This window comes from Pinus tabuliformis, chromosome 7, assembly GCF_031772625.1.
Source record: "Pinus tabuliformis cultivar Carrire ecotype Pingquan chromosome 7, CPIR1, whole genome shotgun sequence".
NCBI classification, from domain to species: Eukaryota; Viridiplantae; Streptophyta; class Pinopsida; order Pinales; family Pinaceae; genus Pinus; species Pinus tabuliformis.
In genome coordinates, this window is record NC_142293.1 from 1131477769 (window position 1) to 1131501605 (window position 23837).

Below are 23837 nucleotides of genomic sequence, written 5' to 3' on the forward strand. Positions count from 1 at the left end.
TCTATCTTGTGTCTACATTTCCATTCATGGCCTTCATCGAGACTCACGATTGTTAGTCCTGGTCTAGTGCATGACACATGAAATGGAAAAACACAATTGTCGCTCCTTTGTAATCAGCGGTGATACAAAACTCCCTCTTGATCAGGGACCTATCAGAGCTACCTCTTAATTAGGGACTCTTTCATTCATCAACAACTTTTTTTTGGGTCCTTCAGCTGCTTGATCCCCTTTCTTTCTTTGATGTCATGAAGCCTTTGCTCGAACTTCTTCTAGGTAGGGCACCATCCATTGATCACTTTCCTTCTTGGTTTTTCATGTCATTGCTTCCTTCGTGGAAAGTGGCTTTCTTGTCATACATCAGGTTTTCTTGTCATCTGGCTACTCCTTTGTCATCTGTCTATGCTTCATAATACTCTTTTCATGGATGCTTCGTTGTACTCGCTTGTTTACATGCTTCGACCTAGTAGCCCAACATGACTTCATCTTGATATTGCTTCAACATTAAATGGCGCTTTTGCTGGATGGCTTCTTCGTCATGACATCTTCGTAGAGTAGAATCAATTATCTGCATCTTTCATATCTCCAAGGAATTCATAGATGTCAAGGGTCCTTCCTTCCTTTGTCAGAGTTCTCCTGCCTTCTTGCGGGAGATATCTTCAATGGTTCTTTGTCAGATAGTGATTCTTTGTGATCGTGGTGTTCTTCACATGCTTGATCTCTTTCTTCATTTGCTTCTTCTTGGATAGATTGGTCAACCACCTTATGCTACTTGTGAGAGCACTTCTTCATTGCTTGCTTCTTGGACTAGTCAACATTTCTTCTTGTTTCTTAGTTAGCAATCTTATACTCCTTATGTGAGCATATCCTTTTCTTTACCTTCATTGCATTGTAAACCATGCCTTCAAGCATGTCCTTGATGAAAGAGATTCTTTCATACTTGTTCATGCTATAGAACTATTCCCATGACTCAATAATATACATATGATAACATGACTAAACTTTTATGCATGCATACCTCATCTTGATTCTCCTTTGATCATCTTAACTTCATTTGATTGTCCTTGGTGTGGCCCTTCTTGCTTCATCTTAGCTTGCTTGCATATCATCCTTTTCTTGAATCCCATGAATGGGATTCCCAATGAGACATCTGCTTTGGTTCATGAACCTTCTTTTGAAGGTTCCCTTCATAGGATCTTAAAGACCCTTGCCTTGCAAATGTTTCTTTTCTTTTGATGATAGAGGTCTTCTAAGATTCTTAATCATGATCAATTTTCTTTCATCGTGGATGAGGTCTTATACTAGGTATGCTCCTTCTACATGAATAGCTATATCTACCATGCTCCTATATTCTAGAAGATATTTCTAACCATGCATTTTGTTCTCATTATAAATGCTACTTCTACATGAGTATCTAGAACTCTGTACTTCATGCTTCTAGATTCTAGAAGATGTTTCTAGCCATGCAATTTATATTTTATCCTACATGCTCCTATCCTACTCAAAACCTTGAAAGAAGACTTAAAGTAAAGAGTTTGACTTAGTCATAGTAGAGTTCCGGAGGATCTTCCTTCTTTTGCTTCTTTTCTTCTTCTTTCACCTCTGGAGTCATGTGAGCTTCCTCCCTTTTTCTTTTGTTGTTGTTGTCCTTCTTAAGCTTAGGACAATTCCTTTTGTAGTGTCCATATTTTTCGCATCCATAGCATTGGATTTTGGACATATCTTTGTTGTTTGTTCTTCGTGGACCAAATTTGCCAAATTTTCCCTTTCTCTTGGCAATGGTAGCAAATGCCTGCTCCTTTGATCCCATATCTTCCTTTGCTTTAAGTTTGGTTTCTTCTGTCTTGCATAGAGACCACATTTCACTGAGCGTGGTTGCTTCTTTCTTGGCATATATGCTTGATGTGAAGTTGCCCCAATCCTCAGGTAGAGCATTGAGTACTACAGTGGTTGTCATTTCTCTGTCTGACATGACTTCCCCAAGCTCTTGAAGTTGATCCCTCATCTCGGATATCTTCATGAAGTAGGGAGCTATTCGTTCCTTGGATATCTTCATCTTGTACAATTCATTTCTCATAGATATCACTTCTCCGACTTTGGATATGAAGAATAGCTCTACTAGCTTATCATAAATTTCTTTTGATGTTTCAAATTTGGAGACATAAGGAATGAGAGAGTCCTTGATAGATTCTATTAGAATCCTTTGAGCTCTTGTCTCATCCTTATTGTACTTGGCTAAGGCTTGGGTTTGTTCCTTAGCAGGGATAGTGATATTCCCTTTGACATGTTCTAGAAGTTCATTCTCTTTGAGAAGTAAATCAATCCTCTTCTTCCATGCAAGAAAGTTATTGGTACCTACCAATTTGTTGCTTTCCTTGCAAAAAGACATTGATGTATATTCAGAAGGGGACATATACTTACTTGATAGATTTTGAAATGTAGTTGACTTCTTTTCTCCTTGAAGTCTTGATGGCTTGCTTTCCTTGAATCTTGATGTTCCTCAAGATGTCTTCTCCAAGTGGGCTTGCTTGATGATGAGACTTGCTTGATGATTTGTGGCTTGATGTAGGTCCCTCTTTGATCTGCTCTTCTTTGTAGGTGCCTTTATATAAGGCTCTTCTTCTAGCTTTGTAGTCTCCCCTGATGAATGATAGATGATAGACCTTCTTGTCCTTGATGTGATAGAGACTTCTTGGCTTGATGCTTCAACTTTTGTAGATGTCCTTCCTTGATGAGTCACCTTATGAGTGTTCTTGAGATGCCCTTTCCTTGATGTGTCACCTTAGCTCTGATACCATGTTGAAGAATCTAGGGCAATTAGGTGTAGAATGATTCTTTGGGACTAGATAACAATTTGTGATGTCTTTTTACAATTTGTCTTTGTTAGCTTAATCTTCTTCTTCTCTTATTAATACATGTGTGTGTGCTTCATCAAACTGCTATATAAACATAAAACAAGAACACAAGATGTTGGCTCTCTGCCAGGGCCAAAACCTCTCTTCTCTTGAGAGGAATACCCTTCGGTAAATTTTCTCTTATTGAAGCTTCCTTCTTGATCAATGCCAAACCCTAGGCCCTTACTAGAAGATCCTGCCAGCACAAGTCAAGTCCTTTCTTTTCTTTGCATTATGTTTCCCCGACACGTTGTCCACCTCCTTCCGGCACTTCCTTCCTCGACACTTCGCCCTTCTTCTAACACTTCGTTCTTCCTTCCACTGTTAGTAGATCTTCTAGAAGAAATACTTTATCTTTTGTACTTAGTGATATCCTTCAGCTAAGGATACTCATTCCTTCTCTTGATCACTGAGTTCCTTCTTAATGTATAGTGGTTGGCTTAGTGTGACAACACTACAGCCCTAATTCTTGCACGTGTGAGAGGTACCCTATAGAATTAGGGTCCTTTTCCTTCGCTAGAGAGATAGGCTTCTTTGCTTGACTTGGGAGGCCTAGTTTCAAACCCAAACAACACTAGTTCATGGACTGTTAGACCCTGCTGTCATACTTGCAGATTTGTCTTCCTTTTCTTCACACGTGTGACTGTTTCTAGCCCTAGAAACAATCCTCTACCTTCACTTTTCTTCCTCCTTCGATGCACTTTGTAGACCCTTTTAGACTTATTTCCCTTCACTTTATTTCAGCTTCTTCCTTTGCTAATTTCAAAGATGATTGTGTTATCTTTGGAGGAGTGGACAACCTCTATATATAGAGGACCATCCCTCATTTAGGTCGACTTGTAGGTTGACTTGCTGCCTTGAGGCCAACTTGACTTCCTTTGCTTCGATGGGTGATTTTAGTGGTGCCATTGCTTCTTTTGATGGTGTCTTTGCTAGGAGGAGACTTGACTTTGCTTGGAGGTGACTTCTTTGACTTTTATACACAACGTAACATACCCTTAAGGTCTTTAACATAATTCTTTTGACCTTTTGACTTACCTATAGGACTTTAACATGTGCTAGACATACTTCAATGAGCAAGAAACTCATTGACATATATCATAAAAATAATATTTTTTTTCATGGATAAATACAAATATCAAAAGTATGTTTATGAAGACCGAACCTAGTTACATTTCCTTCAACAGATCTATTTGTTGAAAATGTAACTAGTATCGGTCTTCATAATTGTTGTCTAGCTCATGATTGGATGTAATTCATTTGTATTTGTAAGAAGACGAAAAATAAAAATTATTGTAAAAGATCAATGAAAATATTTTTATAAGCATGGGTTTCATGCTCATTTGATTATATTTCTAGGTCTAAGCACTCATTATGTGTTTCTAGGGTTAAGTCATGAGTCATTGTCATTGTTGTCATGTCCTAGACCCTTATTGGGCATTTTATATCAAGGAAGAAAAATTATTTTCATGTAATTTGGTCATGTAAATCTACTGCACCAACTCGGTCTCATTAGGGACCTTCAACCACTATATATATTAGTGCATTCGACCTATTGTGACACATTCAAGCAAGAAGTTCGATCTGCAATTCAAGAAAGTGCGAAGGTAAGAAAAGGAGAAGATAAAGGCTTGAAGAAGGAAGATAAACCCTAGTAAAAGAAATAAGATCGTTTTCTCTTGTTTCTAGTCCACATGTGCGAAGATCTTGGAGTTGCAGAAGGGCCAAAAAGTTGCAAGTTTGCAGTAGAGGTTGAAATTTTGATGCAGGAGGCCGAAATTTGTGATTGATGCAAGATTGAAGAGGGTTAACTTTTGTTGACTAGAAGCATATTTTTGTCATCTTGTAAGGACTTATTTGGAAGGATGACTTGGTGGATTGAAGGAGGTCTTTGTCTTCATCAAAGGGTCTTGGTTGTCTCTTTTGATTTGGTTCTTGAAGAAGAGGAGAATTTTTGGGTTTTCCCTTAGGAGAGGGGTTTTTTTCTTGACTGAGAGCCTACATCCTATGTCCTTGTTGTTTTGATATTCATGCATTTATGTTTTGGTAGTTGCTTAATGATAAGAAGATAAAATAAGACATAAAAGAAGATAATAAGAATACGAAGAAATCACAAGCGATTATCAAGATAAGAAAATAGTTTTGCCTTTTTGATTTTCTAACACTATCTGCTCCCTCTGAGTCCAGAACTTCATCCCATACGAGTCTTCTTGTCACAAGCTTTGTTCTTCCAATCTTTTCATCTATTGTCACAGCCTTGGCAGACTTCATCATGTACCTGCAATCCTCACTAGGAGGCCAAGGAAGAACAAATACAACCAAGCAAGATATACAAGGACAAGAAGAATAACAACAATAGTAATAATCAAGAAAGAGAGATGTAAAGTACTTATCTCTTGAGAATATGTCAGCTCCCTCTTAATCTTAGCCTTCTTGCATCCAACCTGCAAATCAACCTCATCATCAAGATGTCATTTCTTCCAGGAGCTAGGGTTTCTTCTTTCAAGTGGAAGCAATCAATCCATAAGCCCTAGGCTTTCTTCTCCAACCCTTTTTGTCTAGATAGGGTTAACAATTGTTTAGCTAGGGTTTTGACTCCAAACCCTAATAATTCTTCAAGTTTAGTCTAGGGTTTACAAGCCCTAGATGTGTAACAGTCATCTTTGCATTCTTTTCCAATGTCCAAAGCTATATGCTTGAAATGATCCTAGATCTTTTCAAATCACGAAACCCTTTTATCACAACTGCTCTTGCAATAAATCTCATCACTCGGGTCTTTAGGCTTATACTCAAATACACATGCAAGCTCTTAGTCATTTAGGACTTTATCTTCAAATTTAGCAGACCCTTTTAAGGAAGCTTCCATACCTTGTTTAATACTTGAGATTTCAAGGCAATGTTCTGACACTATTCCTTTCATTTGGAGACTTGCAACTTGCTTGCTCTAAAGGTTAGAACAAAACTCAAAGGGAGATAACAACATATTCTGGATATAAGCCTTCAGACTTCTGTGACAAACTTCGTTTCAATACAACTTCTTTAGCAGACTTATTCCAATACAAATTATGATTCCGGAGTGACACCATAATCCTTCACAAGTCTTTGATACAAGCTTCTTCATCTATACATGTTCTTAATTTTGACTTAAAATTTTCTGAAAACTTAAGTGATGCAATGCATCTCAGGAGCTCAAGTTAGATCATGGGTTCTCGATCTGTACTTAATAAAATTTGTCTCAAACTTTCCTATTTCAATCTTCACATCAGGAGTACAACGAAAACAGTTTTCAGATCTTGCTACAGGATAACACTTCATAGACATCATTATTACAAAGATAGTAGATTTGAACTGGAAATGTTGGCTTCTTATATCGTCCTTCTTCTATGTATTGAACAGAGCTAACATTAAAGTCAATTCAGAAATCAAGTCTTCAAGAGCTTCACATCATGTCTTGATCAATACTTATAAATTCAACCACAGAGGTGCAATTTGGAAGTCGTACGGATTTGTGGCTCTTTGGAAGGATAAGATTCTGACCTGATCTTTATTCCACAAACTTGATCACCTTTGGATGCTATTCGGGTGCCACAGAGACTTGCAAATTCTTTCATCTTAGTTGCTCTACACAGTCTAAGGTCACAGACTTCTTAGGATTCATTTGTCACCACAGACTTTTGACTTGAGCACAGAACTATGCTCAAAATTTTAACCTGTGCACAAGCTTGTCATGAAAGAGATAGTTACAGATTTGTCTTTAGCAAACTCGGACTACTCTTTAGTTTGGATCATGCTTCAGATATACAAATTTGGATTTTCTTCATAGTAACTATTGAACAAACCACAGACATAGAACAATACTACTGTACAAGGAGCTCAGATGTAGACTTTCGGTCTAACATAGGGACTAGGCCCTTCTCACACAAGGATCATAATCCCATTCATGGATTGTTATTAAGTAGACAGGGATCATATCAAGGAGCTTGATTCATCAACTTTTGAATCATCATGCAGTACTTGCACTTGTCCTTTTTCCACAGAGAAAAGAGACTCAGTCTTGACGCCTTTCACAGGCTCGGGCTTTGTCTCCTCAAACTTGTCGCTGTTCCAAAAAGAATAAGCTCGGTCTTCCTTCAACTTACTTCTGAGGCTCCTTATTATAGAGGTAACACTTAGTACTGAGACTTGATCTTCTTATGAAATACATGCCTTCAAGATTGCTTCGAACTTCAGGCCCGGACTTGTTCATTTGAATAACACCACACAACTCGGATGACATTACAGATCTTGATTGGGTTTGGACATCTGGTCATACCTCAGAGAATAAGGCTCGGATCTCTTCTTCACAGCTCGGACTAATACACAGACTTTAGACCCCTTCAATATACCTCAAATGTATGCTACAGACCTCGGACTTAGCTCAGAATCATGCTCAAAACTTTGCATTTCACAGAGATAGGAGCCACAGAATTTTGCATAGGAGTTGCAGAACTTTGCATAGCACAGAGATGTGATCATGAGTCAAAGTGTCTTTGAGGAAACCTGCTCTTCAATCCAGCCTCTGATACGATGTTGATTTTTCTCTAGCTGTGACAGACTAGAACAATTTTCTCTCAAGATAACTACTTCAAATGATTCATTAGCATCAAGTCCATATAACATTCAATATCTTCAAGCAGTTATCCATATGAAAATTTGAACCATTAATCACAGTAGGGTAGTGGAAATCACAATGAGACAAGAGACACAGAATATTAGACCAGCGGCCAGGGAAAAACCCACAAGGGGAAAACCCAGCAAATCTTTCCTTATGAGAGAGAGTTCAACGGTCATCAATTCATCCAGAAGCAAAACATCAAGATAACAGTTAACCAAAGAAATGACCATTCATAAGCGCCTAGGCATACTCTCCTCTTTCCACAGATTTTCGGCCTCTTCTTTATTTATCCTTCGCTGGAACAGAGAACTTGAGATGCTTCGAAGCCCTTTTGAGGAGGAGAGTTCACACATATATATAGTTTCCAAAAGGGGGTCGAAAGGGTGCCTTCAAAGGGGCCAAGCCGACTTGCTCTAGGAGGTCAACATGGGCACTTGTGGGGGCATAAATATAAATTCAAAATTTTCCTTTTTCTTCATTGATGAAAATACCGAACATGGCTACCAAAATTTCCAACAGCAAACATCCCAATTATATCACAAAATGAAATTGTGATTTTTTGGCCTATCCGATGTTTGCCGATTTTTACCAATATTTTGGCGGTATCTTAATTTTGCCGATGTTTGCCAATTTTTACTAATATTTTCTTGATTTTTATGATTTTTGCTTTTTTGGACCCTTGCTGATCTTATCCCGATGTCTATTTTTGCAACATTGATTCCAAGCTTCTCATATTGTCATTTGCTAATATATCTATCCAGAATTGTCATATTTTATCATTATTTGTATATGCCATCTGGGGATTATGTCTAGAGTCTAAAATGAGGGAATCAGTGGCTTGATTGTGGTCTATATGATTCACCCGATTTCTTCTGTAGATTGCTCACCCCTATAACTTAGCAAAGAATCGAGTTTACTTCGGAGAAACAATGAGCAAGGAATTTTTAATAAAATCAGGGTCCTCATCCTGCTGTACTCCTTGGCAAGGAAGTTGGGCTGTCATTAAGAATATGAAGGTTGCATTATACAATGGCACTGGACTTTGCCCATGTGACATCAATGGATTAAGCTATTACGTGTTCAGGTTTCAGTTGATCACTATTCAATAATGAATATGCATGGTTCTGGAAAATGCAGATATACTGTGAACCCATTTATATTAATTTTTATTGATAACATTTTCATTGGCTAATTCACAAATGGCATGTGCATCTCTAAAGTTTTCAATGCCGGTGGTGTTGCTTAATAGTGAATTCTGAAGAACATATTGATCACGATTTGTTGCATTTATTAACCCATAAGGGAGGTTGGTGAATTATATATTTAATGATATGTTATATATAATGTCATGTATGCAGAATTTCTTTCATGATTGCTGTCCCGCAATAGCAATGAAATATTTGGGTTCTATATTATGCAGTTTAGTTGTAATGTTCCAAACTACGAAAAATAGTGCTATGCAAAGCAAACAATAAAAAGAAGACCATAAAATTGAAACATTCATTGCACACCCATAAAAAGTCCAGGAATAACCAACCACTGAGCCATTTTATTATAATCTGGGAGAAAAGTACAATAATGTGGAAGTGGTGCACCTGGGCTTGCCTCAATGGCAAGCGTGATCAAACCGAGGTAGTAATATGTCAAGTCCAGATGGCACAAATAACTGCTGCTATGATACCCTGCATTGCCCTTGTGAAACTACGCTGTTTGCTGCAAAGGTGCTGCTGGAAACCCCACCTCTGGTGCTCAGCAAATTACGGGAAATTAACCCTGACCTCTCCACCAAATACCCAAAATAACCCATGAAGGAATTGGCCAAATGTTGATCTCAGAATTTTGGCCCAAATTCTACTTAGCTCCTCCCGCAGCTGGTTGAGTTGGGACCCTTGTTTGACCCCTTAGATCTGCACAAAAGATTCTATAAAATTAGGAGTGTGATCCTTGCCCAAAACCTAGAAAAACCCAAAAAGGGTTTTACTTGGTTCCAACCTACAAAAATTGACCCTTCACAGCGTGGCCCTCCTCCAATTTCGAATTCTATTGCTATAACTGATCCTGTCAATCTCTACTCTCCCAACTCTAGCAATCCTCCTCAAATGGCGCTCCAAATGATCTCTCAGCCTCCCAGTTCCAAACTCCCCCAGATGGTGCTGCCCCAAAGAGTCTCACTCCAATGACTGCGAAGTCATGGAGGAGATGACACAGTCTTGCGTGTGATGAAATGGAAGCTACGTGTAGGATGGCCCTCTTGTTTGTAGCTGCCCTCTATACTCTTGAAAATGATGAAGGATGCTCCTGTCTCCCCAACTTCCCGGAGTGCCTCACGCTGTGACTATGCAATCCCTGCGCTGTTGTTACTCCCCCTGCTGCTGGTACTCGACTTACAACTGTTGTAACTCGTCTCCCTGTTGCTGCTACGAACTGAGATGAAGAAGAACTCCCTTCTAGGGCTGGCACTCGAAGTCCACCGAAGTAAGGGTTGAGATCTCCGCTCGGAGACACTCGTGTGCTAAACAACACAGTAACCCGACTAAGCAGCTCGAGCAACTAAGATTGAGTTCAATATGTCAAAAGATACCAAATGAGGCTGAGCCTTCTCTATTTATAATTCGTGGGCCTCTTTTCCCATGTGTGCCCCCCGACAACTAGCAATTCGACTTTCCCTCCTTAGTCATCTGAACTTCTCTCTAAGGTGGTGTGTATTTCCTCATGTGGGTGGCCCCCATGCTGTGCCAACAAAACATTCCGGCTCCTTTTTCCTTCTTAAGTCTTTTCCAAAATTCACATGGATCCCAGGGCCTCCAAAATTGTCGAAATTGTAGAATAAATAAACTTGTAACAATTTAATTTTGGAAGGGACATTACAGTCCTCCCCTTCCAAATGTTGCTTGTCCCCAAGCAACTTCAACACTGGATGCTCATGTATGTGTTCACCCTCCCAGGTGGCATCCTCATCCGCAAGTTCCTCCAATGCACAAAAAATCACTTGTCCTCCAGCAATGCCTGAATAAGCGACTCCTTTGTTTGTTGATTACCCTTATCATCATCAGTAATATCGGGACCCCAAACGTATTGCAGAGTCATCCTAGGTCCCTGCATTGTCCTGACATGAAAGGATCCCTCAATACCAGGATCCCAGTCCATCCTGTCCCACCTGAAGCTCCCCTTGCTCCACTAACTATCTTGTCCGGTATAAATATCAGAAGTCCCCCATGCCATCGGTGATTCGCTAAAGCCCAAAGGAAGACCTCAATGACCTCCCCCTGTTGCAACCGGCTAACCCCTAATGGTCGTTGAGCTATGTAGTACTGTGATGTCTGGGTCCCATGCTAGCCATAGAAGGGTGCCACCATGTTGTCGCTGCACCACTCTGGCTCTAGCTGACTGCCCATTGTGTGTACACTGTATCCTCCTCTCCTGAAAGTCGATGGTGGAATACTAATAGAGGCGAGGCACTTTGTGCCTCGACATCTCCATGACGTCAAAGTCTACCCATCTAATTCTAACTCCAAACTGGTGCAGCGACAAAGAAAGCCTGCCTCGCCATCTAATGAAGGCCACTGTGTATCCCCAGGTGCCAATCCCTTAGTGAACTAGACCACTCTCTGCCATGACTTTGACCATCACGAGATAGAGTGATCTATCAATCAACTGAATCCCTGCATCCCCTAGTTGGACCTGCAGCAACATAGCTCTGACAACTACAGGAATCCATCCATGCCTCATCTCTAGTCCCTGCATGTGATCAATATATAGGCTCCATATATCGTGGGCTAATATGATGCATGCTAATCTGCCCTGTGCCTGCCACTGTGTAGTATTGATGATCGTTGGAAGCCAAGTGTGCCAAATAGATACCCCCTGAATGCAACCAAAGGATGGGTATCTGATACTCGTAATCAACTTAGGGTGTGTGGATCCCTCTTGTCCCTGCTAACCATCCCCCCTGGGTCTGCCATTCGCCCTCTCGATAATGTGCCAATATAAGGTCTGGAGCCCGGACACATACTGGGAAACTATCTCAATCGTACCCAGTATCCTCTGCTCATGTTTGGTCTCAACATGCCTTGAGAAAAGAGTGACACATGTATCCCTCATGACTAGCTCCCTAGATGTAGGCTCGATGATGAATGATATGCCACCCCTGCAGATGGTCACATCATCCCCCAACCTGTGGCTGTCAACTGATGCACCAACCCAATTCCATTGTTGAAAAGTCTCCCCCCTAGTGCGCTAAGTGTCACCCAAATATCTCAGGTGAGCTCCTTGTTCCTCACTGCTCATGCCCAAAGTGCAGAAAGATCGACTGCTCCCGTGAGGGATGTAGAAGAGGGTCAGGCGTGTGAGGCCCCGCGGATACCATCAAGTATCGCTCATCTGTGTCCCCATCGATCCTGGGTGAACTACCCCCAAAGGTATGCCTGGTGTTTCCGTCCAAGGGTTTCCTTGGAGGCAACACTCCTAGACCTCGTTGTGTAGCACTATACACCCCTGCATACCATCGATCATCCCAGTACTCCTGGACATGCCACTGTACACCATTGGATACCCTCGGCTATGACTATGCCATCCTATACTGGCTTGTGTCCCTCATGTGTCACTGTACTGGTCACCCCTTGCATGTACTCAATGCGATGTGAGGCACTCCCACTCCACAGCGCAATCCAACATACTACGACACACCCCCATGCGTCTCCATGCCCATCTGCAGACCACTGCTCCACGCTAGATGCTCCTACCCATCCCTGAATGAGATGGCCTAAAGCTGTGTCCATATGCGTCGACCCGCATCCAACCCGTATCATCACCTCCACCGTCGCATCACCATGCTCTCCAATGAGGGGACCTCCCCTCCAAGTTCTCCGTAAGGGAGCCAAGAAGTGAATCTCCCCAGGTTTCAACAGTGATGCCACCACTGCTCTGCTCCTTTGTGTCCCACACAAATGTGAAGAATCCCCAACTCCATACAAGGCACTGTTTGGTGGCCTGCCAATGCCACCTCCTCCGACAAACTCCTGCCAGAGTATGTTGATCACCCAGTGATCTTGTGTACAAGTGCCATACCAAGACAACCAAAAGAGTCTGTCCATAAATTGGTTGGCCATTGGTGTTGACCGAGACTCCCCTAGCAAATGTGCATGCTCAATTGCACCATCCTGGTTGTAGTCAATCAGCATACCTAGGAAATGATAGGTAGTCCCACCGGGAACCCAATGCCAGTTTGCGGTGCCGATATCCCCAATGCTTGGAAGCTCCTGTTGAGCTACACCCATGTCCACCACCCTCTCCATAACCCACTCCACAGGGTACCAACTCAGAATCTCTCGCCATCCAACCCCAAGAGAGGGATTGGATGCACGAACTCTTGCACATAGAACCCCAACATGCGGGAGCTGCACCCTGCGCAACTCAGGTCGTCTCATCTCGCTATCCTAGTCAATACATGAAATCTGATTGGGTAGCTTTGTCTCTCTGTCCAATGGGCCAAGGTTACCTAACAGTGCTGCCAACCTCGCATATGTATGCTTGAAGAGGGCTGCTCTCACGCCCCAATGTGCACTCTAGCTGCACCAGTAGGGAATCCAATCGCTCCCCAACGTGAGTCAGTTTGGTCGTGGACTCGGTACAAATCGCTCTCATGCCCTCCATCTCCTCGTTTTGCTACAGAAGAGCCTCACACACTAACATGATCTTCCTTTGTAGTGCTAGGTCGGCCTGAAACTGGTGGAAATGCTGTGGGCATCTATCACCTGTAAACTCGATCACAGCTCCAGATACCTCAGCAACTGTTGGCATCTCATCCATGGGTGGCACCCCCTCAACAAATGGCTCTATGTGTGTAGGCTCTATCCTCTCCACCAAGGTGTCAACTGGAGCTATCAAAGAGGTCTCTAATAAAGGTGACTCCTGCGCCACACCGAGTATATGTTAAAATTGGCAACTAGGGCCAAACTCCATGTGGGTCTACTTATTCATGGCAACTGATATTTTTCTTGGATTCCTCTCGTCGAGAGGTGTAGGATTGATCTAAAGATCATTTGATTCCGACATGTATTCATGGAGATATGAATTTATTTGTGTTATGGGACAATTCGTCAAGGTCGGCCAACAACCAAATTGCCCCCACTTGTGCTCAACATTTTAGTATAAAAAGAGGTGGCTTGCAAGTCATTTAGACAATCATCTCTTGTGATCTCTCTCCACTTGTCTTTGGGTTTTGGTGGGAGGAGAGATCTAGAGAGGATACGCTTGCCCTAGCAGAGATGCCCTAGATCTTGACATTGTCATGAAGAGAGATCCCTTTTCGCATATGGTATGATCGAGTTCATTATAATCTCTGGCTCGCATAAGGTATATCTGTGTATGTCATAATCTCTGGCCCGCATATGGAATAACGGTGACCCACTGAAAAGCACAGTCACGCTAGCATCAAATTTCCATAGAACGTATGTAATTACAACACACTGTAATACATGTATGGCATTTCAATATGTATGGTATACTCTGTGATTTGTAATTAACATCACACTCATTGTATAAACTCGCATTGCACTCTGTTTGCATTATATATTATCATCACACTGTGTATGGCATGGTATGGCAAACAACATATGGCAGACAGTGAACAACATGTATATACATGATATGGCAGACAATGTTTCTTTGACATGGCAGACAGTGTCATGGTATGGCAAACAACATGTATATACATGATATGGCAGACAATGCTTTGACATGGCAGACAATGAACAACATGTATATACATGGTATGGCTGACAGGATTTTGGTATGGTAGACAATATATATATTATATGACATGGCAAACATAGTATCCATGACAGGGTAGTCTCCCCAGTGACATGATATAGTAGATGTGGCAGGGAACTTGATGTATCACGATCCACAATATGTATTCTTTGTTTCTCCTGATCGATACACTTTGTTTCTCTATAATATGGTTGGCATCAAGATGCTTTGGTTTTCTTTAGGATATGACATCAACTCACATTGCTCCTCTGTATGGGAAGCATCATTGTATGGAGAGACCTAGTTGCAGTTAACTGCTAGGCTAGGCCACAGGCCATAACCAACAGTGGAGACTGTTTTAGGAGTTGTGTTCATAGGCAGTCCTATAGAGCAACATCATGTAAGTAGTGCAACAACATGATGATGATGTATTGCAGTAAGCATAGTGCAATAAAGGGTACAACACATTGTAGCATGAAGGATGCAGCATAATGATGATAAAGAGTAGCATGTTGGGTACATCATGATGGGATACAACTCAGTGATGGTGCAACATGGTGCAACACAATGATGATGGACATGGTATGATGGTGCAGCATGGTGCAGCACAGTGGTGATGGGTGCAACATAGTGCAACATGATGAATGGTGCAGCATAGTGCACAGTGACAGTAGTGCAACATAGTGATGATTAGTGCAACATGTTGAGATGCAACACACTGATGAGAACAACTCTGTGATGGGTGCAGCATGGTGATAGAATCACCTTGGAGAATCAGTTGAAGTAGTATGCCTTCACTTGAGTTCAGATCAACTACCTCATGTGGTATTTTCTTAGTGAAGATCTCTGCTCTTATTTTGACAAGTCAAAGTGTTGACTTCTGATGTATATGTACTATCTCTCTCTTTGCTGAACTATTGAAGAACATAAGAAGAATTGATCAAGGGTTTCCCCACATTGGGGTTTGTCCCTGGCTGGGGCCACATCTTGTGTCCTCTTGTTTTGGATTGTTTTCTGCGATTTATGTTTATGTTCTATCTGCATTTTACTATCATGCTAAATGTGATTGCTAATCTGGAATTGATATTGAGCTAATATGGAAAATTGAAGTAAATTTGCTCTCAGCATAGAACATACCTAAAATTAACAGTATATCGATGTGCTTCTCACCATCTTGTGGGCTCTCAGCATCATGCTCAACCTCCTCCTCAGGCTCCTGATATCTAAAGCAAGGTCTCCACCAGCAAAAGCGCCCCCTGGTCTCACCCTGTAACCGTCTTTGTCTTGCCTGCTCCTTTTTAGGAGATCTGGTGCCTTGATTTGGTCAGCGTTCCCCACACGATGTAGATGGCTGCACCCCCATGACCTGCTCACCTCTAATGTCTCTGTTGTAAGAGTGAGGATGGGTTTGGTCTATCACCCTTCTCAACTGGGCCAACCTCTGATCGTCCTAATGAATTCTACCCCATAATTTCTGCATACTAGATTTCCCTTGAGCCATGGGTTTGTCTTCGGTTTCACCTGTCACTGTGCACTCATACCCAAAGCTTCCATGATCTTCTGGCTAATTTCCCACAGTTGGGCCAAGATCATGTTCTGATACCACTGTAATGTTCCAAACTTGGAAACATAGTGCTATGTAAAGTAAACAATAAAAATAACACCATGTAATCGAAACATTCAGTGCACACCCATAAAAAGTCCAGGAATAACCAACATTTGAGTCATTTTATTATAATCTGAGAGAGAAGTACAATAATGTGGAAGTGGTGCACCTGGGCTTGCCTCAATGGCAAGCGTGATCAATCCCAGGTGGTAATATGTCAAGCCCAGATGGCACAAATAACTGCTGCAATGATGCCCCGCACTGTCCTTGTGAAATTGTGTTGTCTGCTACAAACATGTTGCTGGAAACCCCACCTCCGATGCTCAGAAAATTACGGGAAATTAACTCTGGCCTCTTCACCAAATACCCAGAATAACCCACGAAGGAATTGGCCAAATGTTGACCTCAGAATTTTGGCCCATATTCCCCTTAGCTCCTTTAATTGTTGACTGAGTTGGGACCCTTGTTTGACCCCTTAGATCTGCGCAAAAAATTCTATAAAATTAGGAGTGTGATCCTTGCCCAAAACCCAAAAAAACGTTTCCCTTGGTTCCAACCTTCAAGAATTGACCCTTCACATCTTGGCCCTCCTGCAATTTCGAATTCTGTTGCTATGAATGATCTTGTCAATCTCTGCTCTCCCAACTCCAACAATCCTCCTCAAATGACTCTCCAAATGATCTCTCAGCCTCCCAGCAAACTCCCTCGGATGGTGCTGCCCCAAAGAGTCTCACTCCAATGACTGCGCAGTCATGGAGGAGATGACACAGTCCTGCGTGTGATGAAATGAGAGCTGTGTGTAGGATGGCCCTCTTGTTTGTAGCTGCCCTCTATACTCCTGAAAATGATGAAGGATGCTCCTGTCTCCCCAACTTCCCGGAGTGCCTCACGCTGTGACTGCGCAATCCCTGCGCTGTTGTTACTCCCCCTGCTGCTGGTACTCGACTTACAGTTGCTGTAACTCGTCTCCCTGTTGCTGCTACGAACTGAGATGAAGAAGAACTCCCTTCTAGGGCTGGCACTCGAAGTCCACCGAAGCAAGGGTTGAGATCTCCGCTCGGAGACACTCGTGTGCTAAACAACACAGTAACTTGGCTAAGCAGCTCGAGCAACTAAGATTGAGTTCAATATGTCAAAAGATACCAAATGAGGCTGAGCCTCCTCTATTTATAATTTGTGGGCCTCTTTTCCCATGTGGGCCCCCTTCCAACTAGCAATTTGACCTTCCCTTCTTAGTCGTTCGAACTTCCCTCTAAGGTGGTGCGTATTTTTTCATGTGGGTGGCCCCCACGCTATGCCAACAAAACATTTCGGCCCCTTTTTCCTTCTTAAGTCTTTTCCAAAAATCACATGGGTCCCAGGGCCTCCAAAATTGTTGAAATTGTAGAATAAAAAAACCTGTAACAATTTAATTTCGGAAGGGACATTACATTAGTCATCACTCTTTTTCTGAGTAACCATTGGTCTTCCGATCCAATTTTGCAACCTCTTTGTAAACATTATATTTTTGGCAGTACGTTGTACCCCAAAGATGGATCTTTTTTCTAATGCTCTTTTGGTTATCAACCTCCCTTAAAGGTGTTCCCTTAACCAAAATAACAACCCCTTTTGGTGTTCCCTCTGTGAATGTTTTCTTGTTTGTAATCTCTAATACCAATCATGGATGGTGTCACTGGCAGCTCTGCAGATTCTTAAAACATAGTTTGACTTCTAACATTGTTGCCATTGCTTTGGCTATGGGCCAAGTTATATCATGTCGTAATAGTCTCATCCTTGTGGCAAATTGTCTGAATATCTGAGTAAGCTGTTTTGTATTTTGAAGGTATTATAATTTGGTATATGCCAATAAATAATTGTCTATTATAAAGAGTGCAACTTGTGGATAAATATTCTGTACTTTGAAATGTGGCGAGGCAGTTGCAAGATGAGGCAATAGCTGCTGATGTTCAGAGGCTGCAAACAACACAAACCAATGTTAAACTGGTAAAATTTTCATTGTGTGAAATTTAGTGTTTGCATTGATTTGGTTTACCTATATAGTTTCACTTATGAACATGGAAGTGGATCCTACTTGTTGCAGCTAGAAAGACATTTCCATGTGGACACTCTTACATGGATACAACGTTTGAGGCAAAAGGAGCAAGAACTACAAAGGCGCCTTTTGAGGGTGAGGTTGTTTTATCTTGTCCCAGTTAATTATGCTAGGTTTAATTGCTTCTCTTGCAATTAGGTGTGTCATACTGCAAAGTGTTGCGGCCATTGGGTCAGTGTTACGTTTTTTTCAAAGAAAATAGGATTTAAATATTTCAATATATAAATATTGTTTTGCAAAATATCACTTGGAGATTTGTAAGCTGGTATTTCCTTAGGATACGACTGTCTGAACTAAATAGCATACTTTAACGCAGAATAAATTTTCCGTATTGAAGGTACATCTAACCATTTCATGGAAGTTACAAGCAACACTTTCTAGTAGCTATTCTTTAGCCAATGTCTCAGGTGGAGATTAGTAGTTTCAAAGGATTAGACATGAACAAGGAAAAGGAGGATTTTTACTCCCTTTGATGATTTTCTACTGATAAAGGTATATTTATAATGCAAAACGCTTTTAAAAATGGTCACTGAAGATAAAATAAATCTAAAGAAAATTAGGCCACCTACTCTTAAAATAGCATCATGGCTTTAAAAGCACACTTGTAGTTTTACAACATGCACAACCGTACAAAAATGGGCATCAAATATTATAATAACCCCATAATGACTGTTTTGTTTCCTTGAGTGTTTTGTTCCTTTAAACCAAGCATCTTCACAAATCTTTCAAACGTGTACTGAATGCCTCTGCAAAGAGAACTTCTAGCTGTTTCTCGCTCCTGCATTGTATGTTATGAACATAAATAACATAAAATAATAATTAATAATTAGTATTAATGAAACAACATGTCTCAAAAGACATGTCTCATTTGAAAATAATAATAATTTTTAATATATATATATATATAAAGAATTGTTAAAAGAGTAATAAGTGGTGAAGCAAATAAAGTGGAATTTTAGAAGCATTGGTATTAATTAAAAAAAGGGGTATTAGGCCCGAGGGTTAGCTCAATTGGTCGAGTCCCTGTCGTTAAATCACTTTTGCTATTGAGAGGTCACAAGTTCAATTCTCTCGACACTCGGTGTCCGGGTCTGTGGTTGAGCCAACAGGAATTGATCCCTTCGGGTGGATCTGCCTAATACATATATTCTATGGATGTAGTGGTCACCAATCTCCGGGGTCTGTGAACCACATAGAAAAAGAAGTGTATTATAAAATTATTACCTAAATCATAAAGTGCCCGATTTAAGTAAAAATATAATGGTATTTGTTTGAAAGAAAAATGGAGTCAATCATTGAGGAGAAAAGAATGGAGTTAATAATTGGAAAGGAAGGAAAATTTTCCTATAATGGTATCCCCATTGTAGATTCAGATTATTTACATTAAAAGGAAACATCCAAGCAAAGAATATTAATATTATTATCAGCACAAGCGGCAAGGAAATTTACATCAATATTAAATTGACAAATCAATTATCAATTCTAGAGCCAAATATAGGTGAAAAGGAAGATATTTTTCATAAGAAGCGATATGAAATTAAGGACTTACAAGTAATAATTGATGATTATGAATGCATATTTCAATTCAGTGTTGTAACTATGTTTAATGAAGAGTTCAACATAATTCTCGATTTCCCATGGTTTGGAACATTAGGTACCTTCATGTTAAATATGGAAAAAATTACTGATGTTTCCCTACAAGAAGAAGATGATGACATTTCAGGACATTACAATGAAGTCAAAATAGATAATACCTTTGTCAAAAGACCTTAAAAAGATATTGAAGGTCATGTTTCCAGAAAATAAAAAACCAATATCAAAGATGCAGAAATAATTTGACGAAATTTTCTCAAATAAAAATAAGGAAATTTCTCGCTTAAAACATCATGGTCAGAAATTATTTGCACAAGTCAAGAAATCCAAGACTCTGAAACAATCATTAGAAAACAAAATGGAACAACTTATCCAAACAAAAGTCTCAAATTCTTCAAATAAAAAGGTCCAACTTGTGGAGAAGGCAACAAATGTAGATTCCATTAACCTCACACTTCAAATAGATCTGAATCCAAATGAAGTCAAAACGTACTTGGATGTTGTATAGACGTTGGAAATTCTAAAGGAAACCCAGCAACATCAACACACAATGAAGATCATATTGCAAAAATAAGTAAAAAAATGGCACAAGCATGATAAAAAAATCATATTACAACATCATAAAAGCAAATGTTTTAATTAGTGAATGTATTAGAATTACTAAAAAAGGAAACAACTGTCTTATGTTTTCAAAAATATTGATGCCAACACAATCCAGTTCCATAACAAAAATTCGTCTTGGGTATCAGATTAGTGCAAAGTCTTTTAGAGGATCAAATTGGGATGGTTAGATCATTTTTTAGTTTGACAGTTTTGCGCTGTGCTCAAAAGTAAATATCGTCTTGTATCATCAGGATAACAACTCCAACAATTGGGAAAGACAAAATGATTACAAGACATAGAAAGTCACATCAAGCCTTTCCATAAACATTTTTTTGAGGACAAAGCATTTCTAAAGGGGAAGGCAATGTTATGAATATAGATAACATAAAATAATATAAATAATAATTAATAATTAGTATTAACAAAATGACGTCTCAGAGGACATGACTATCTATGAAAGGGCACTCTTGCCTAGGTATATATACGGGGCCGTCATTTGTAATTCTCACCATATTCTTCATTCATTCATATATATATATATATATATATATATATATATATATATTAGTGTTCCATGGGGATCTGGCCCTCGCGGTTGGGTGCATGCTTCCCATGTTTCACATGCACCCGGGATGGGGGGATGCTTGGGGAAACGTTCCCCATGTCCTCCTTTTGTGGAAACTTGGGGAAACGCAAGGGGAAATGTTTCCCCAAAAGGGGTGCTTGTGGGCGCCCCCCTCAAAAAGGGCTGGGTGCCCTCCTTGCCCCCCTAAAAATTTGCTTGAAAACAATAATTCATAAGTGGGGAAACCTAGTATTCAACCCTAGGGTCCTACTAATGCAATGCAATTAATGGTAATGTTAGATTCTTAAAGTAAAAATGTCATTCTCCCTCATCTTTCATTTTCATCCTTAAATTTTTAACATTAGCATTAATTGACTTATGATATTTGAAAGTGGTCTTGACCTCATTGGATTTCATATGGAGAAGGTAGAATTTTAGATCCCACTCAAATTCCAACAGGCTTAACAATTTTTAGGATTTCAGGGTTTGGTGATTGCAACGTTTCAATTAGATTATGTCATGTATGATGATATGGAACTAGCATTTAATCAAGAGCACCAAGCCCTTTGTGTACCTTGATGTTCGTGGCATTTATTATTGAACCCCTCTGCCATGACCCTAGTAAAATTGCACCTATAATTCAAACAAAATCTTGACTTGACATGTTAAGCTTCTTCTATCTAATTTCAATGCTTAGAGTGTGATATTGATGATGAGGATCCCAATATATGCAATGATTTTGATGATATGTAGGTGTTTGTTGTAACATGATTTTTTTGGACTATAGAGGCCATCTAGGGCCTCTTTGCTGAGAAACTTTGCATATTTGTGTATATTGATGCGGATTCATATGGATGCGCATAGATATTTACACATTTTTTCAAAATTTGAATATTTATGTATTTTTTGGTCGATCAGTTTTTTGGTCTTGCCAATTCTCAATTTTATGGTTGACGTGTTCAATCACCAGTCTGGTTCTGATAACATTGGTTCATTGTCCATTGTTCATTTTTAGTTTTAACTTTTGAGTCTTGACTCTAGATACTGATGACCTTAGACCAAGTCTTTGACTTGTCACTTTTTACTATTTTTGAGTTTGAGTAATTTTACTTTACTATTCTAGTCCTACGATTTTAATATCCACTATTTTTCTTAGTACCAATCAAATTCTAGAATAATGAATGACGAATTTAAATCAATGTATACAATATTTTACTATTTTTTTCCTACACAAAAAGCCTGTAATTTCATTCCATAGGATCAAAATTAATTCTGTTTATACACTTTAAGAGCGTATTTTTGAGACTTATAAAAAGTCGGACAAAACAACCTACAGAGATCTGGCATCATAAATTCTCTTAAGTGCCTCAAAACCATAAGACAATCATGATTTTAAAAACCAACGAGATTCTAGATCTTTGAGTCTAACAAAAAACAACTAACAAAAATTAGTGTTCCATGTGGACGCGTCCCGATGTGTCCCTACACTCTGGGGACATGAGGATGCGTTCACCCCACCTGGGAAACACGTCCCTGCGCTTCCTTGCACTCTGGGGACATGGGGACGTCTGGGGGATGTTTCCCCACGTCCCTAAAAATCGGAAACCTAAGTTGCAGGAAACATTGGAGAAGGTCTGTTTCTGGCCGGAAACGGAATAGAAACAAGGAAACTTGTACCGTACGGCTTGGAAACTTGTTTCTAGCCGTACTGGCCCGTTTCTCGAGGAGGAAATGTGGCCAATACGGCTGGAAACGCATTTTCAGGCTGTACGGTAGAGTGTTCTCTTCTAATTTGACTTTTTCTTGTATTTTCTTTTTAATTTTTTTGCGTCTAATTTTTATTGGACGACTAAAATATCTTCTGGACGCTTCTAGATGCCTCTCAAGCTATAAAAAAAAGGATTTTTTGAGTGGGGCAGGTTAATGTTCAAGCCTATGGCCCTAGTGTTGATATGCAGTTCATGGTAATGTTAAATTCTTAAAGTAAAAGGATGAAAATGAAAAATAAAGGAGAATGTTACTTTTACTCATCCTTTTACTTAAATCTTTAACATTACCATGAAATGACTCAGGATGTTTGAGAGTGGTTTTGCCCTCATTGGATTTCATATGGAGAAAGTAGAATTTTAGATCTCACTCAAAATCCAACAGAGTTATCTGTTTTTTAGGATTTCAAGATTGGAGGGATTGCAATGTTTCCATTGGATTTTGTCATGTACAAGGGTATGGAACTTGTATTTAATCAAGAGAACCAAGCCCTCTATGCAGGGGAGACTCCCAATAATCAAGAGCACGTAGGGTACTAGGGTATGGAACTTATATTTAATCAAGAGCACTAAGGTCGTTCGACTATGCAGGAGGAGACTCCCAATCAAGCACGAGACAAAAAATTAGAAATTTCTCGCGGCTGATTTTGGATTTTGGATATTGTTATTTTCATTATGTGATCATTCATGAGTGATCTAAATTTAGAGACTTATAGTTTATGCATTGACAATTGACAATTTAATCATAATGTAATAAATTAGAATGTGTCATATATGCTTTATGATTGCACATATTTCTTAAATGTCCTAATATATACATATATATTACGTTTCCCTGTTTCCAAAATTTGGGGGGGTCACGTTTTGTACTCTTGCCCGTTTGGAAAACTCGTATCCGTTTCGTGCAACTTAGCCAGAAACGCAAGGAAACTCAAAAGGGGGACATTTCTCTCCCAAAAGAGGAAACGCTACCTGTGTTTCCAAAAAAAAGTTGAGGTCAATTCATAAAAAAAAGCAATGTTCCACCAAGTTTCCGGGACTAGGAGGCGAGGGAGCGGGGATACACAGGAGCGGCCTATGCAAAAGCTCCCCACCCATTTTTAGGAAACGTGGGGGGACGTCTGGGTCTTAAAAACTTATAAATATAAAATATAAATTGATGAATCATATAAATGAAACAAATTTAAAACGAAAAGCATGTTTCCAAAAAAATTGAGGTCAATTCATAAAAAAAAGCAATGTTCCACCAAGTTTCTGGGACGAGGAGGCGAGGGAGCGGGGATACACAGGAGCGGCCTATGCAAAAGCACCCCACCC

At 40.0% G+C, this 23837-nt stretch overlaps 1 protein-coding gene across 3 annotated transcripts in view; it reads left to right on the forward strand.

The window, feature by feature from the left end:
- The window catches only part of LOC149251496 (nuclear pore complex protein), a 107730-nt gene that overhangs the window by 42157 nt on the left and 41736 nt on the right, over window positions 1-23837 (forward strand). For all 3 annotated transcript variants that reach the window (XM_089459465.1, XM_089459466.1, XM_089459464.1), the window contains exons 6-7: window positions 17819-17884; window positions 17982-18068. In XM_089459465.1, coding sequence (XP_089315591.1) covers window positions 17819-17884; window positions 17982-18068 — 153 coding nt within the window. The remainder of the gene's footprint in view (window positions 1-17818; window positions 17885-17981; window positions 18069-23837) is intronic.